At 38.4% G+C, this 18,183-nt stretch overlaps 1 protein-coding gene across 1 annotated transcript in view; it reads right to left on the bottom strand.

Moving 5' to 3' along the window:
* Positions 1-18,183, bottom strand: part of FAT3 (FAT atypical cadherin 3) — a 528,492-nt gene that overhangs the window by 372,172 nt on the left and 138,137 nt on the right. The window contains exon 2 of the mRNA XM_012657230.1: positions 4,173-4,487. Coding sequence (XP_012512684.1) covers positions 4,173-4,487 — 315 coding nt within the window. The remainder of the gene's footprint in view (positions 1-4,172; positions 4,488-18,183) is intronic.

Raw genomic sequence — 18,183 nt, forward strand, 5'->3', positions numbered from 1 at the left:
CCCTTCAGGTTTGCAAAGCTCCCACCACCCCCCTACCCCGCTCTGACATATAGCCCTGTTCAGTTTATAGTCCGCAGAATTCAACTGTTTATGGTTTTGTCTGTGTGTGGTATTTTTTTAATAAACTGCCCTATACAATTGCCTCATATCATATGTGTGATGGTCCTACTTTTCCCATGAGACTAAATTCCCTGAGTGCAGAACCGTCTTATACTATATTTCTGTTATATCACCCGCCCGCCAACACCTGGGGTCTGAGATGAACAGCACTGGACAATTCACTTTACAAAACTGAATGGAAGGTTCCAGTGCTACATGCCAAGTACTAAGGCGAGGTGTCGCTGCCTTTCAAGGATGCCTTCCTCAAAGACAGTGAAGTCCCAAAGCAGGATACTTATAGCTTACACAAACTTTTTCCTAGTGGAGAATAAGGGATGATGATAATAGCTAACATTACTAAATGCTGGCACGTGGACCCTGTGCTAAGTGGTTTCCATACTGTAGACATTACTAAAATAAACATTCCAAAGCCCTAAAGGAACATCCCATCTCTGTTCCCCAATTCAGCCTGGAGGACAAATGAGTGGCCACCTGGATTTCCTTACACGTGCTGGAAGAAAGGAAAATTCCTGCTCACCCAAAGAGGTAAGCGAACACCGGCATGTCTCCTCAGAACAAGTGGGTAGGCTGCATTTGATTGAATTCAACTGCTCAGCCTGGAAATAATCAAGGGTTCTCTGTACAGGCCAGAAAACACCTTACAGCTTCACAGCTTTTGTTTTTCTTCTTAAGCCCCAGGAATTAGTGAAGAAGTCCACAGACTACTGATTATGATTCTAGGTCTAGCAGGGAAAAAAATCAAATGGTTCTTTGGGTAGAGAACAGAGTGTTCAAAAGAGAAATTTTTCCATTTTTGGGTTGGGTACATCTGTTATCTGCTACAAGCTATAGCGTGTAAGTACTGACATTATGTGAGTTTGCATTAATTATTTTAATCTTTATTTATTATGCAACACATTGCCAAAACAAAACAAAACTCTATAAATTCCAACTCTACTGCCAAGGAAGAAATAAAAGGTCAGTTTACTAGAGTCAACATCTAGTTGAAAAAATTGAAAGCATAAATCTTTCCTAAATATACTGGTTAGCTACACCTCTGGCTTTATTACTGAAAAATGTTATATTGACATAACTATTTCATAAAAATAACTTTAGAGAGACAAGAGGGAATGCCAAAAATTAAGGCTTCTATTAGAGAGTTCATTGAGCTGGCCGAAGTTTATTCTATAGGCAACATGATACTCAGAAAACATGCTAGCAAGAATTTCACCAGGCTTGCGGTTCTGTGAATCTCATCAGAAACAGGCATAGTAATAACATGATTCTTAAAGAGCTTCGTAGGTAACCAACAGCCTTCAGACACATCATGGCATTCACTCTTCATGTGGAGTAAGCAAGGTCATTCTCATTTTCCAAATAAAAAAGTGAGGGCCAAAGAGATTAAACGACATGCCTGTAATTACAGTAAAGTAGTACGGATGGGGTATCAAGTTTTGTTGTGGGATTTCACTGCGCCAGGCACTGTGTCAAGCATTGCAGGTGAGGACTCCTGTATTCCTTGCAACAATCCTTTCTCACTGAAAACTGAATTTTAGAGGTTCAATAACTTGCCCAAGGTCATGAAGCTGAAGAGGTCAAGACTGACTGATTTAGTCTGTCTTCTCCACTGTGGTCTATAATGTTTTCAAGTTAGGACATGTGGAAGGATTGAAACCTAGGACTTCTAACTCCAAATGTGGCTTCCTCCATGAAGCCCTCTCTGATCGTCACTCTTTTTATTTATTTATTTAATTTTTTTATTTTAGCATATTATGGGGGTACAGATGTTTAGGTTATGTATGTTGACCTTGTCCCCCCTCCCCTGCAAGTCCGAGCTTCAAGTGTGTCCATCCCCCAGATGGTGCATATTGCACTCTTTTTGTATGCATATACCAACCCCATATTGAGTGAAGCTCCCCGACCACGATCAATTGCTACACTCTTTCACTCTATCATAAATATTTGTTAATTTCATATAATTTTGGGTCCCTGAGAGTCTTGAACCACATCTTCAGTTTATAACACTATTTATTAGATCTTGTTTGGAAAGTAATAGGTATAATAAACACTCGGTGATTGAATAAATGGATAAAGAAAATCCAGTGTTTTCTTATTATGTGACTGAGAACTACAAAGAATGCTGTATATTTCTTTTAGACAATCAGACTAGATAAAAATGACATTCCTGGCACAAACACTTTTAAAAATCTATGTCAAGAACAGAGGAATTATGAATATGATTAAGGCTCTTATCATGTAATGTAGGCCAAATTGTGATAGTATAGGGCTTTCTGAAAGTTCATGCGCAAACTCTTAAAAGGTGAATATAAGAAAGCTTTAGTGACACGAGTGTACATGTTCTCTGCACATTAATGTAGGCTAAGTTCTTCACATCCAACCCAAATTCTTCCCTCTGACAGTTATCCTTTATTTTTAGTCCTAACTGGAGGAAAAGAACAGTTGAAACTTCCCTTTTGCAGTGTCTTTTAACTTATTGAAAAGTAAATCCTGGACCCACCATTAATGACTCAAGTGGCAATGAGATCAGATAGAAGATGGATAATCTGGGGGTGTTTCAGACTCACTGGGCTGTGAAATATGAAGGTGTCTATGCCCTCAACTTCTTTACTGAGATATTTTTTTTGTCTTTGTTCTCTCCCTCCTCCCTCCCCCTCACTCTTGAATTTGTAAAGTGACTGAATTCATTTATCTGGCCACATTTCAAGGATCTCTTTACTATAGCAAGAGTGAATCAGGAGGAGGGGGCTTACCAGTAGGGGGTGGGGGTGCATGTGTCCTTTGTCGGGTGTATGGGTAGTTCCCCCACTTACTGGGGCTCTGAAAGGTTGGGCCAGGCTCCAAATCTCTGAGCCTGCTCCTTCAAGCACAAGCAGGTTTCACTCAGACACTAAAAGCTGATGACCCTTTGTCTTACAGGGAAACACAAGTCAAATCCTGATTCAACAGTGTTAGAATGCAGAAGTCTGCTTAACAAAATGACTAACCCACTCATTATCAGAGAAAATCAATAGTTTCGGGGAAAAAAACCCTGGTATTGTCTTCGAATTATGTTAATGGGAATCTGGCATTTATAAAACGCTTGGAATCAGCTGTATGTTTCTACTTTAATAGACACAGGCAGGGGAAATAACTGTCAACTAGATGAGCAGTTTGTCAGGAAAGTTGAGTCTGTCCACATCAACAAATACCAGCCTAGCCTAACTTTTGACCAGTAATTAACTCACTTGCTCAGGGAGAAATAAAATTATGTTATTCTAAATTTCAACAAATTAAAACCCTATCCATCACAACACTGAGCGTTTTAATCCCTTGTTCAGCACTAAAAGAGGCGAATCGTAAGAAAGCAGCGAACCTGTAAGATTTACTCTGCAAAGCATTTTTCCAGTGTACGTACTTGTATTAGAATGCATTCAGCCAAACTTCACACCTGGTACTGATCCTTAGGCCTTTCTGAGCCTTACGCAACAACTTAAGTTTTCATTACAATCTCTAGAAACTTTTGGAGCAAAAGAACAGAAAATTAAAGTTTTTCATATTTTATGTAAAAATTGAGATATCAGAAATTCTTCTGAACATTAACACTTCATTGATGGATAGTACAGGAATCACAAAAAAAATGTGACGCTTAAGGTTAAAGGCTTTAAAGAGATCATTCACAGCAAGCCAGACTGAGGCCACGCAAGGGAGAAGTTCCTCGAGATAGAAGCATTGAAAAGCCAGCTTACCCAGAGAACCCAGCACGGGCCAGGTCACTCTCTCCCAAGAAAGAAAAGGACTCAATTGGCTCTCTGAGTGGTCTGGGAACCACATTTTGTTATTATGAGTCTAAGGCTTTCTGTGAAAGCCTCTTGATTGCTTATCCTCAGCATCAGATGAAATTAAAACATACCAAACAGACAGAAGGAATGCTCACCTTTTCAGAAACTACCCCTCAGGAAGGAGGATGCCATTCTTTAGACAATAAAATAAATAAGCGGATACAGCAAGTGTCAGACTGACGAAATTAAAAGCTGGAATATCAACCAAAAAGAGCCATACCAGCATTTCCTTACCTGTTTTGATATTGATGGCAAAAAAATTCTGAGGATTCCCACTTGTAATCCTGTACGTCAGTTTTTCTCTGGAACTGGAGTCAGGATCTTCAGCCTGGATCTGAATGACAGATACATCCTTTGGAGAGTTTTCCATGACAACGGGATAGTATATGGGTTCCGAGGTCAGCGGCGCATTGTCATTCACATCTTCGACTTCGATGTAGACCTCAATGGTGGAATAGAGTGGAACCACGCCCCGGTCTGTGGCGTACACCGTCAGCCAGTATGATCCTGTTGTCTCCCGATCAAGGATGTCTGCAGCAGTGAGGACCCCTGAGAGAGAGCAGAGAGAGTGTGACTGCTGGAGCAAAATGGGAAGGCATTTTAAGTAAATAACCCCAAATTCCAGAGGACTGCACTAAATAATCTTGGCTTATGAAAAAAACACCAAAACCCATAATATGAGATTAAATTAACACATCACTCTTTACCTAAGAAAATGATTTTCTGCAAGACCATATTAAATTGTTCTTCTACCATTTGTGAAGTATAATTATATTCACAATAATTTATTTGAATTTTGGAGCTAGACATGCTCAAACACACGCGCGCACACAGAAGAGATACTATGGAGGACTGGGAAGAAAGTGGGCCGGGGTCAAAACACCTCCCATATTGCACGGGAAATCAGCGCAGGATCAGGTCAATATCTCCATTTGACTTGGTGTTGAATTGATTTCCTATGCAACAAAAAGCTCTCCTAGAGTAAATTGTTTTATCTGTTCATTCGCAAAAACAAGAAAGACCTTTCAAATGTTTCTTTGTCTATTTGAATGGAAAATATTTTGCCTGCAAGGATGTAAGCCTCCTTCATATGTTTTCCTGAAAATCAAATGTCACAGTAATTCCACAACAATCAGAGAAGCCACCCCAATACACATTCTGAATGAGCTCTATCTCCCTCAAGAACTCTACAGAGGGCCCCCATAAACTCTGAGCCAGTGTGAGAGATGCTCATGGAGAATCTTTTTAAATTAGGAGCACAAAAATGCCCAGTCTACTCCCTCACATCTTTCCTATTTCATGGTTGAAACCAGTGCCAACCAGGAAGTCAGATGTCCGCCAGAAAAGTCAAAGCGAAAACACAGCGCCTTTGTATGTCTTCACAGCCCCCACCCAATCACCAGGCTACAGAAACCTACCACAGGCAAAGGATCATAAGCAATGTCCACCATGCTGGGAAAACTCTGGGTTTAGCTTATAAAACTCCAAAAGTAGTCAGGAGGCTCACAGAAAGTGTGAAATCCATGTAAATCCTCATACTATAAAACAGCAGTCCTAACCTTTTTGGCACCAGGGACTGGTTTCATGGAAGACAATTTTTCCATGGACCTGGGGACCAGAGGTGGTGGGGAATGGTTTTGGAATGATTCATGTGCATTACATTTATTGTGCACTTTATTTCTCTTTTTATTACATTGTAATATAATGAAATAATTATATAGCTCGCCATAATGCAGAATCTAACGCCACCACTGATCTGACAGGAGGCAGAGCTCAGGCAGTGATGCAAGCAATGGGGAGCAGCTGTAAACACAGATGAAGTTTCCCCAGCCCACCTCCTACCGTGTGGCCCAGTTCCTAACGGACCATAGATGGGTACCAGTCTGCGGCCCAGGGGCTGGGGACCACAGCCATAAAAGGTATCGTGAGGCCGGGCGCGGTGGCTCAAGCCTGTAATCCTAGCACTCTGGGAGGCCGAGGTGGTTGGATCGTTTAAGCTCAGGAGTTCGAGACCAGCCTGAGCAAGAGAGAGACCCCGTCTCTACCAAAAATAGAAAGAAATTAGCTGGACAATTAAAATATACATATAGAAAAAAGCAAAATTAGCTGGGCATGGTGGCGCATGCCTGCAGTCCCAGCTACTTGGGAGGCTGAGGCAGGAGGATTGCTTGAACCCAGGAGTTTGAGGTTGCTGTGAGCTAGGATGACGCCACGCCACTCTAGCCTGGGCAACAGAGTGAGACTCTGTCTCAAAAAAAAAAAAAAAAGATATCGTGAAAGGAGTCAATAGACAGTCCTCCAGTTCTGCCTTGAACCCTCCATCCTTTGTATTCCTATTGGACTTTTGTCTAAATTAGGCACATAACTTGGCCTACTGACCCTGCATAAGCAAACTGCCAAGAATAGCAACTGGGTGAGAGGAGGGCATCTGTCCAGAAACAGGCTGGGATACTCAAAGTTGCCTAAAACTCAGAACAGCTAAAGTATTCAAAGGGAGATAATCTAATTGATGTTGAAGTTACAGCTCCAAAATTATTCACCAAAGAACCCTGCATAGTGATATTTGTCCATGGGACAAATGACAATCTCAAATATTCTCAATGGAAATATGTAAAACTTAATGGGTTTCTGTAGCATCATGGGTGATACCTGGAAGTCAGAATAGAAATGCCAATCTGGCATTAGAAGACTAGATACCAGATAATACAACAGGAAAGAAAAGAGGAGAAGTAAAAAAATAATGCTTATAAACATAGTGATGTATATTCATATATCGAATGAAGAATATTAGCCTTATAAACTGGGTCGAGACACAGCAGGATGTCAGCATGACATCAAGGTCCACAGAAGGCTCTGAGGGATGGAGATCTGGCCAGGTGTCAGCGCATCTTTGAGTACAGGACACAGGCCCATTGCAGACACCATGGCCAGTTGTGGGGTGCACTCAAAGCAGTCACAGCCATGAGCTGCCATGCAGACAGAGGTGGTGCTGCCACCCAGGGAAACCAGAGCTCTGCAAGTCAGAGATGGACAAGTGACAGGGAATCAAGCAGTCTCTGGAATGGAAACAAAGAGAAGGTAGGTGTGAGCTGGGGTGAGGGGTACAGGTCACAAAAAGTACCCTAAAGATTCCGTGAGGCACCTCATGCATGAGACCTGTCCATTCAATTCACAAGCATCTACTGGACCCTGTGATGGACATTGACAAAGAGAGATAAATGAGAGGGTATGGTCTCTGTCCTCAAATGACTCTCAGTCCTGCTGAGAAGATAGATTTCTAATGAAAAGATGTGTACTAGAAGGATAACTGCATGGCCAACAGCCAGAAGGACTCAGTTTCACCTGTTTTAGGCTGATATACCAGGAGGGGAAATAATCTAGAACAAGAAGAGGGTATAGTCAAGGGAAACAGTATTTACTGAAGACCTATAATGTGCTCTGAGACTTGCAACACAACTTCTCTATAATATAAACTTTATCATTCTCTTTTACAGATTAGGGCACCAAGCTGGTAACTTGCTCAAGGTCTCGCAGCTGACTGTGGAAGAACTCAGCTCTCTCTGCCTCAAATACTCCAGTTGCATTTCCATTACTTTTTACCTATTTGACCCTGCACAAGATGTTCAACCCAAGCAAACCTGGTTTTCCTACCCATCTTTCAGTATTGTGGTGATCATGAAATGTATGCCAAGAGTTTGGCAAGATGCTTGTGGCATAGTAGATGCTGAGTACATGTTAAATTTACATGAATCAAAAGTAATACCTAAGCCTTGTTAATAGTAACCACACACCAAAGCAGGGGACAATCTTGAGAGGTCAGAAGTTTGGGATGGACTGTCATGCTACATGTTATTTCTTCTCTGGTCATATGGTATTCTTGCATAGTCTTCATGATTTTCCCATGGCATACCTTTTCATGACAGTACCCAGCCTTTTGGGGGAACAGCAAAGTAAGGCTACTAAAAAGAGAATATCACTCAATAAGCAACAAAACCAAAGAAGTTCTTAGGTCTTTTTTTTTTTCCTTTTCTTTTTTATAGAGACAGAGTCTCATTCTGTTGCCCTGGCTAGAGTAGAGTGGCACAGTCATAGCTCAGTATAGCCTCAAACTCCTAGGCTCAAGTAATCCTCCTGCCTCAGCCTCCCTAGTAGCTAGAACTATAGGTACATGCCACCAAGCCTAGATAATTTTTCTATTTTTTTGTGGAGATGAGGTCTCCTATGTAGCCTGAGCTGGTCTTGAACTCCTGGCCTCAAGTGATCCTCCTACCTTGGCCTCCCAAAGTGCTGTGTCCAGTCTTGTTTGTCACCTTGCCTGACTACCAGCCATGCATGCAGTTACATGTGTACACGTGTATGTATATATACAGACACACACACACACACACACACACACACACACACACACACACACAAATGCACATACATATAGAGATTTTCAGTCACAGAATTGCTTTGGGATCCCTGGAAGTCACTGAATGCTCTTTTCTTCACTTATCAAACTCGAAGATGGTATATCACAAGCTTTGGACATTAAGTGATTTGAGGAGTCCTTGGATCAGAGGCATCCACTAATAAAAATTAAAATACATGGGTGGGATTTTACTCCATTTTACTCTTAGTGAAGGATCAGACTTTTTTTCTAAAAATTAGAATCATTTTTTATTAAAATATGTCTATGGATGTATTTACTAAGTAACTGAAGTGTGAATGTGTATCTCTGAACATAGTGTTCAGACAACATATTTACGATCCAAAAATTTGAGAACAAAATGAAAAGAGTAACTCTGAAATGTGTTAATTATTATAAGATTCATCCAAGGTGTCATATTAACACATCAAAGTCCAGTGATGGCATTTCTTGACTCTTTCTATGTTCTTGGAGCTAATAATGATCTACATGTTCACAACCAAAAATGTAAATCCACATAACCTCTTTCATCAATCAAAACCTCACTTTTGAGGTTGACCAAGGATTGCCAAAATCACATGGCATAAGCCCTTAACTTTGTAACAACCACCATACATTCTTCACTACTTTTATTAAAAATTGAGGTATCCAACATACCATAAACTTCACATATCTAAAGCAAACAATTTAGTAAGTTTTGATATTCATGAAACCATCACCACAATCAAGATAACAAACATATCCACTATCCCCCAAAGTATCTGCCTTCCCATTTTTATCCCCTGCTCCCTACTCTCCCTATCACCAGGCAGCCGCAGATTAGCTTTCTATCATCATAGATTACTGTGCATTTTCTAGAATTTTACGGAACTTGAATCATACGGTATGATTTTTTTTTCTGGTTTCTTTTACTCAGAATAATTACTTTGCGACTGATCTGTATTGTTGTGTATATAACAATAGATCATTTCCTTTTCATTTCTTAGTAATATTCCATTGTATGGGTATACCACAAATTTTAAACCATTGACCTGTTGATGGACATTTGAGTTGCTTTCAGTTTTCAGCTATTACAAATAAACTGCTAAGAACATTCATCTATAAGTTTCGTATGAAAATATACTTTCATTACTCTTGAGTAATAAGTTATGGGTAGAATGAGTATATCACACGGTAGGTGTATATTTTCACCATTTTACACTCCCGCCTGCAGCGCATACAAAGAGTTTCAGTTGCTTTACATCCTCATTTGTGGCAGATCTGACGTGGTCCGTTGTCTTAATTTGAGACATTCCAATTGGTATGTGATGGTATCTCACTGTAGCTTTAATTTGCATCATCCTGATTGTGTTGAGATCTTTTAAAGTGCTTATTTTCCATCAGAATATCTTCTTAAGTATTCATATGTTTTGCCTATTTTTAAAATTGAGTTGTTTTCTTGAGTTCTTTATATATTCTTTATAAGTTCTTTATATATTCCGGATAAAAGTCCTTTATCAAATATGTGATTTCCAAATATTAAATATTTTCCCCCACTCTGTGGCTTGCCTTTTCACTCTCCTAATAGTGATATTTGCAGCACAGAAATTTTAGATTTTAATATCTTATTTATCAATTTTTCTTTTACAGGTCATGTTTTTGGTGTTATATTTTTGCCTAACAAAGATTTCCTCCTATGTTTTATTCTAGTCTAATAGTCTTAGGTGTCATATTTATATTTATGATCTACTTTGAGTTTTGTTTTTGGTACAAGATATATTCTTTTTTTGTATGTAGATGTTCATTGTTCCAGCCCCATTTGTTGGAAAGGCTATCCTTTCTCCACTGAATTACCTTTGTACCTATATCAAAAAACAATTGATATATGTATGGGTCTATTTTTGGACTCTCCATTCTCTTCCATTAATCTATTTGTCTACCTTTATGCCAGTATCACACTGTCTTGATTAATTAACTTTATGAGTCTTGAAATCAGGGAAGTGTAAGTCTTTCAATTTAGCTCTTCTTTTCCCAAGTTGTTTGGGCTAATCCAGATCCTCTGTGATTCTGTATGAGTTGTAGAATCAGCTTTAGAATCCATAAGAAATTTAGAAAACCTACTAGAATTTTGACTCAGATTGCATTGACCCTATAGGTCAATTTGAAAAGAACAGACATCTTGACAATTTTGAGTATACTGATTCACAAAAATGGCATTTCTCTCTATTAATTTGTCTTATTTCTCCAAGCAATGCTTCACAGTTTCAGTACACAGATCTTGCACATCTTTGTCAAATTTATCCCTAAACACTTAACGTTTTTGATGCTATTGTAAAAGACATTATTTTAATTTTAATTTCAATTGTTTGTTGTTAGTATATAAAGTACAGTTGATTTTTATACATTGATTTTGTATCCGGCAAACTTATTAGTTCTAACAGATTTTTTATAAATTCCATGGAGTTTTCTACATAGATAATCATATTATCTCCAAATAGAGACAGTTTTACAACCACTATCATCATCATCACTTCCACACCCATCACTATTTCATCATTGTGCACCTGGTACTATGAGGGTGCAATAAATTCATTCTTCATTAAATGTTTTAAATCCCTCATTCATTCAGCAAAAATTTATTAGTGCAAGTACTCATAAAGAGGTAGTTACTATTTTTATCACCATTTTGCAGATAAGAAAACAGAGATTTAGATTACATAACTTGTCAATGATCACTCAACAGATAAATATAAGATCCTCTTCTCAAACCTTAGTCTGGCAGACTTGAGACCAGTTGTTAACCAAAACTAGATTGCTTTCTTAATCTATATAGATATTAAACCCACATAGGATTTTATGTCCAATGAAGTTTTTTCTTCTCTGATAGAAAAGGGTCATTAATTCAGCAAACAGTACCCAATTCATATTATAATTTCTTATTTGAGTTCTCCATACTGACTGTAGAAATCATAAAAAGATATTTCTTGGTGTATCTTTGTAGAATATTTTTAAAAAGAAGCATTGATTCTCTTGAAAGGAGTCTGTTTTGATTTATAAAAACATGTAGAATATAAATGTCTGTGACATATCCTTGTTCCATTACCCAACACTGTCCTGGAGCGTTCATTTCCAGAAGAAAGTCCCCTTCCATCTGCCTGCACACAGAAAGGGCAGAGTCTCTGGTTGATTAATTGCTATAGTATCATTGCAGACAACAGTGCCTCGCACACAGCAGGCACTCAATAAATGTGTGTTCATGACACTGAATCAGCAGTAGACTAGTTTACATCACTATAGGGGTAAGTCAGCCTCACTCCATCAGACCTGGAAGGGACTTCAGAGAAAACTAAGTACAACTGACCTCCTAGTGAAAGCATCCCTTCCACAACATTCCTGACCCAGCACCCAGCCTGTGCTCTGAGTCTGGAGATAGGGCCCTCACTATTTACTGGCAGTTTCAGCTAAAGCAAAGCTCAGTGAGGCAAAAATTTGGTCTCTGTAATTTCAGATGTCATTTCTACCTATCCTCCCACCCGCATCCCAGAATAAAATAGAGTAAGTCTGCAAATAACCTTTCACCTGTGACAGCTCTTCAAGTGTCAGAAGATAACCATCTCTTTGCAGGGCTTTTATGCTCCAGTCTAAGGATTCCTTCCTCATGTGCCCTGTAGGCTTCTGGTCCTTTCTCCATCCTGATGTCTGTCTCTCAGTCAATAGGCTATGACCTCTGTTCATTCATAAGTGCATATTGAGTGGGAGTAGGAATGGGTGATTAATAACCTCATTAAAAAATAAACCATCCATGATGAGCTTCTAGCATGTTTCAGATAACTCTGCTCAGTGGAAAGGACTCGAGTGAACACCCCAGACAGGGATGCATCCCATCCCTCACGTCTTCACTTAATGCTCAAAGTGGATTCAATTGATACGATCAAATGTTATCCTGATGTTTATGAAATGCCATTTAAAAATATTCGTTAGAAAAACAGTTGCGATTTTTTATACCATTTTTTAGGTATGCTTATGTTTATAAAATTGTTCTTTTCCTGTTTGATTTTTATTTGCTGTATAATAAAGTCAATAGCAGATCATAATTTTCTGGACATCTTAATATTTAACTGTATAAGCAGATATACAGACAGTGTGTGTCTATGTATGAGTTTATTGCTGGAGAACAGTGCATAGCTTGAACTTGAATTAGTTGATCCCAGCATCAAGCATGTATTTGTTATAATTGTCCTTCTTTACTCACAAACAAATATTAGAAAAAATATATATGTACATTGTGCTCACTAAATCAGTTCTAACATTTGAGATGAAAGGGAAAAATGAAGCTGTTCATAATCAGATAAATATTGCATGCCGAGCTATTCACCTTATCTACTTTCCAGCCATACCCCCATATGCCACATGCCAAGTCTCAAATGACATATTCCCCCAAAGGAATGACACCCAAACACTCACAACAGCTCCAAATAACCTGTGAACATATGGTTCAGGGAATGTTTGGGGGTCATGTGCTTAAAACATGATGAAAAACACTCTGCTGAGATAACTATCATAGATTCTGAGGCTGTTAAAAACAAACAAACAAACTTTAAAGTACCTTGATGGCATATTTGTTGTAGATACCCCTAATAGAGTCTGTTTACTTGTGCACGATATATTTAATCTTAATTTTTAATCATTCAAAACATTAACTCACAATTTTCAGTGCATAAAAATTTTTTTAAAATTTTTATTCTGAAATAATTATAGATTCACAGGAAGGCACAAGGAAATATATGGTGTTTCCTGCACCCTTTACCTACTCTTGCCGAGTGTAAACATTTCAGTGCATTTTAAATTGCTTATTTCTTCAAGAGCACATGGAATTCCTTCATGGGCTCTATAACCACTTTTGGCCAACCCTTGCTTGCCCCAGCAGGATCATAGATACTATTATTCTTTCTTTTTCTATTCATCCCTGAATCTAAAGCCTTAACAGGGATCATTGTTCTGCACAGAGTGTGGTAACAATTAAGGAAGAATGGAGATTTTTATCCTCCAGGCTCAGCCAGAGTCCTCCCAGGCACTCCTATAGCCATATCTATAACTGCTGCCAGTCTGAAATATAAGACACTTTATTCAAATACATAATGCTTCAAATACATTCCAGTATATTAAATAAAATATACAGGAGTCCATTAGTTTGGACTGAGCTCCTACACCAGGCCCAACAGACCAAACCAATATGAAGTCACTCATGCTAAAGCTGCATGCCATCAAGCCAAACTATTAATAAGCTGTTGATCTGACCTTCTAAGAAACCAGGAGACAGAGAGATAATAGCCAAATTCCCAAACAGGCTCGTTTTTGCCAGCATGACAAGAGATTCCCCTCTTCTTTAACCTTTACAAGGAAAGTAACTTTGAAACCACCAATCTGCTTTTTGTTCCCTGTTTCTACTTTCTTCAGCCCTTTTCTGTCTATAAAGCCAATCTCCTCTGCTCAGCTCATCAGAGCACTCTATTCTACAGAATGAGGTGTTGCCTGATTCTAAAATCACAAATAAAAGCCAATTAAGATCTTTCAATTTGTTATAATTTTGTCTTTTGACAAGTCTACACATATTATACATGCATATACTTTCAAATACTTAGATATATTATATCACATATCTGATATATATTTAAATGTATACTTTAATGTACTTTTTAAATTGAGGATTTTTAACTGAATCACCCAGCTAATCAAGTGGCAAAGTTGGAATGTGGAGCACAGAATAGGAGTCTTTTCATTACACGAGGTATGCTGCTGATCTAGCCACGTGTGTCCATTATCATGAAAAAGGAGGCAATTCCAAGCCCTTGAGCTGCTCACAGTGGGTTAGTATCACTTCTTTGGTAATAGGAAATTCAATGGTTTTATTACTTTCCTCAATTTTTGCTGCAATGTATTATTCTGAATCCATTTTCTCTATCAGAAGATTCTCAGATGTTGGATTGGTTTGAGACCAAGTGAATTGGAGAACCAATTCTTCCTTTAATATCCATCTTTCCTTTGCTTTTATGCACATCTGCTCAGGCTGCTCCTTCAGTCCCTATCCCCCCAAATTGCCTCTTCTGCTCCTCAAATCTCAAGGAGGATTCAAAGGGCACTGTTGCTCAGCCAGCAGGGGCTGAGGGCTTACCCCTTCCACCTTTCATCTTAGCACTTTATTTTTATTCCTCCATCATCCTACTGTGAGCTCCCTGCCGGCAGGGAACATTCTGTCTTGCTTTTCTCTATCCTAAGATGGTGGCTGGGAATTTGGAACACCATAAATGTTGAATAAGTAAATGAAGGATAACATCACAACATCTGGGAAATTCAAGCAAGTTAGGAGGTCTGGCTCTTTAAAGACAAGCATCCCTGATGAATAACTGCATTTGAAAAAAAAAACAAAACTTGAGTCAACTAGGTATTTTCCTATCCTGTTATCACTAGGCAAAATAAAATGGAGATAGACTCAACCGGTAATCAATTTTATACTCCTCTGACATATATGAAGAATTGGTAGTTAATTGGCTCTGAAATTCAACTCTCCATCTGTGAATTATCCTATTTAATATGACAATTTTCTTAAAATCGTGTCCAGTTTTGGGTTGTTCCTTTGCTTACCTAGAATGCAGAGAGAGTTATGGTAATATCCTCAAACCTTGAAGCAAAGACACAGTTTGATGAAGACATCTGCTGATTTTATTGTGCACTTAAATGCTGCCTTGCCCACAGGTCCACACTGTAGGCCGTCAGAATCAAGGCCCCCAGGCTCCAGATAAGGCACCAGCAAGGCATTCTCGCTCTTGGTGGGCTCTCATCCACACATTTGCATCCACCCCGGACACTTTTGTTCCACTCTGTTCCCTCCTCCTCATACTGACCCCCACTGATTAGGCATCTTTCATCTTTGCAAAAGGAGAAGAAAACCCACAACACAGTAGTTGGGAATAATTGTGTACTGAAACATAAGGCGCCTTCATTCCCTGCTACTTCCCAAGGCTGGAAGCTGGAGAGCTGCACGTAAGATTAAGGCAAAGAGCTGCAGGCTGAATTCAAGCTTTTATTTGGAGTTAATGAAAATGGACAGCTCTCCTTGTCTGTTTGGGACCCAGGAATTCTAAAACTTGACCGTCTGCTCAAAAGCCTCCTTGGCCATAAAGTTTCATAAGCTCAGAAAACACATACTTGCTACTTGATTTTTTTAAAGACCAACTTTTCAGGACCAGTTTTTAAAGGATTGAAAAGACACACCTGTTCTCTCTGCATTAACTCTAGTCCCTGTAGCTGGTACCAGGCACCAACAGCCTGAAAACAGTAAGCAGACGGCCAGGCTGGGAGCAGGAACACATGCAGTTTGCACTCTGTTTTTTTTTTTCCTTCCTATAACCCAGATTATTCCAAGCCTCAAATCCTTTCTGTGGTCTGTGCTAATTTGCATACCCACCATGCACAGCTCCATGACATGGATCCATAACAACCAGATAAAAAGGAAGGTTGAAACCTAGAGTGATTGAAAAAATACTCTGAGACAATATATGAAACAAAGTCAAGAAGTGGCCTGTGTTAAGTCTGAAAATGTGGAGACTGTAGCACGAAGGGTAGCGACTGCATTCTACTTCTGCAGAGGAAGAAATGAACGTAAACTTCAGCATACTATGTTCTGAGAAGAACGGTTGACAAACAAAGAAACAGCTATCTGAAGGAAATTGAAGTTTTTTTCTATTCCTGTTTTAGAAATAGGTAGATATATTGATAGATGACAGATCAATCTTTGCATAGCAGGAACTTCTGGAGCATTCAAACTGGTTAGTAGGTAAATAATTGAAAAAAATTTAATACTTAATTGCAGAAGAAAACATGAAATACAAATAAGTTTTTTTAAAAAAGCACTCATTATCTCATGGTCTAGAGATAATAATTTTAATATCCTTGGTGTATTGCCTTTGCTCTACATCATTTTCACCCTGAAGCGGTATATTTCTCCGTAATTGTGGACCCTCAGCCTTGCATAGTGAACATCTTTCCACATCAATAACTATAGTTCTATATAATTCTCCTTTAATGACTGTGTAGTGATGGCCACTTGCCCACTAATCCAATAACACATTATAATGTAAATTCTCTATGTGCAAGAATGTTCTCTGTTCCATCACTGTTGCATACTGTAGAACAGTGGCTAGCACAGACTAGATGCTCAATAAATATTAGTTGGAATACTCATAGGATGTTTATCATGTATTTAATAAAGCCCCCCTTGCTAAGTCATTTGTCAAGTCATTTTTTTTTATTTTTCACTATTACAACTCATGCTTAGATGAATAACCTTGCATCTGTATCTTTTTTCAATTATTCTTTAGGATAAATTCCTAGAAGTACATTTTTAAATGTGCTTGACTAAACTGCCTTCCAAAAAGGTTGCACCAATTATATTGCAACCAGCAGTTGCAGATCACATTTTGACTAAACTTTTGTAAGATTTAGTATTTGTTAAAATACTAAAGATACAGTATTTGCTAAAAAAAAAAACCCACAAAAAATACTATAATTTACTATTAAGAGAGATAACAGCTGACCTCAAAAATTAACATCCATAAACTGTTCTTTTTTGTATTTTAATCATTTGACTCAATGACAAAATGCCATGATTTGTGGTGAGACAAAAACATTGTTGAAAGAGAGATGGTGCTGAAAATTCTGCTGAAAAAAAAATTTTATGAGATATCATTTTAATTAAATTAAAATTTGCTCACAAAACCAAATTCTTCAGCCTTGAAAAGTGTTGTGGGATTTTTAAATGAAATGTCAGAACATAACCATTGGCTCTTCAAGCAAGAACATTTTAAAGTGGATGTGCCCTCAGATGTTAGCCATACTTTAATCCAATTTTTAGACTTATTTACTACCAACTCTGTAACTCTCTAACTCAGCACAAAGAGTGTCTGGGGTCTCTGAGCACTTGAACTGAGAATTTGAGTTTTGCTTAGATAAGACTTTTCTCTTTTAAGAAGTTACACTTGAAAAAAGATTCCCTAAAGTGAAATAATTCAGGCAAATGCTTTAGAGTATGTACCCACACCACGTACTCCCAGAAGAACACACATTTATGCTGTGAGCAGTGCAGAATAGTACAAAATCCACTCTTAAAAATGGGACCTATTGACTTGAACTTCCCTCTTCTCATGTTGAAACATTGTGGAATTTTTCCTTTTTGGAGAACTTTTTCTCCAAGGCGAAGGGAACAACAGTTTCATTTTTTCTATTCTCCCATATCAAACCATAAGTAAAGCCACATCGACTCAGATACAAATCTTATACTTGCTACCCCATATACAGTAACACCCTTCAGTAACTTCTCAATAAAATAATGAAAGCATACAGCTCACTTATTCTTTTCTCAAGTGAATGCACTCTTTCACAGGTGATTTGATGTTTACCAAGAAAATATTTTCACTGGGTTGCACAGATAACTGCACATATGATACCAAGGCCACATTTACCAAAATAGAAAAATTTATTCCCTTGGCAAAACACATTCTAGGTAATGGAATTGAAACAGAACAAAGGAAGATGGATTGGGGTCTAAGTTTAGTATTGTTGGGCTTTTCCTTCAAATATATATGTGTGTGACCTAAAAACTCATAACTGCATTTATTACAACAAGTTTATAAAAGCTTACCATGGGAAAAGTACCCTATAGAACTTCTGTTTCCTTTCATCCTTTCAGGTTAAATCTCATCAAACTGTTTTTTCCTTTGACCAGTATTGCTAAAATCACATAGACAATGCCATACTTAGGTACAATAATTAGGTTTGGTTGATTTGGTCACAGGGAGC

Source organism: Propithecus coquereli, unplaced genomic scaffold (assembly GCF_000956105.1).
Source record: "Propithecus coquereli isolate 6110/MARCELLA unplaced genomic scaffold, Pcoq_1.0 Scaffold534, whole genome shotgun sequence".
Lineage (NCBI taxonomy): Eukaryota > Metazoa > Chordata > Mammalia > Primates > Indriidae > Propithecus > Propithecus coquereli.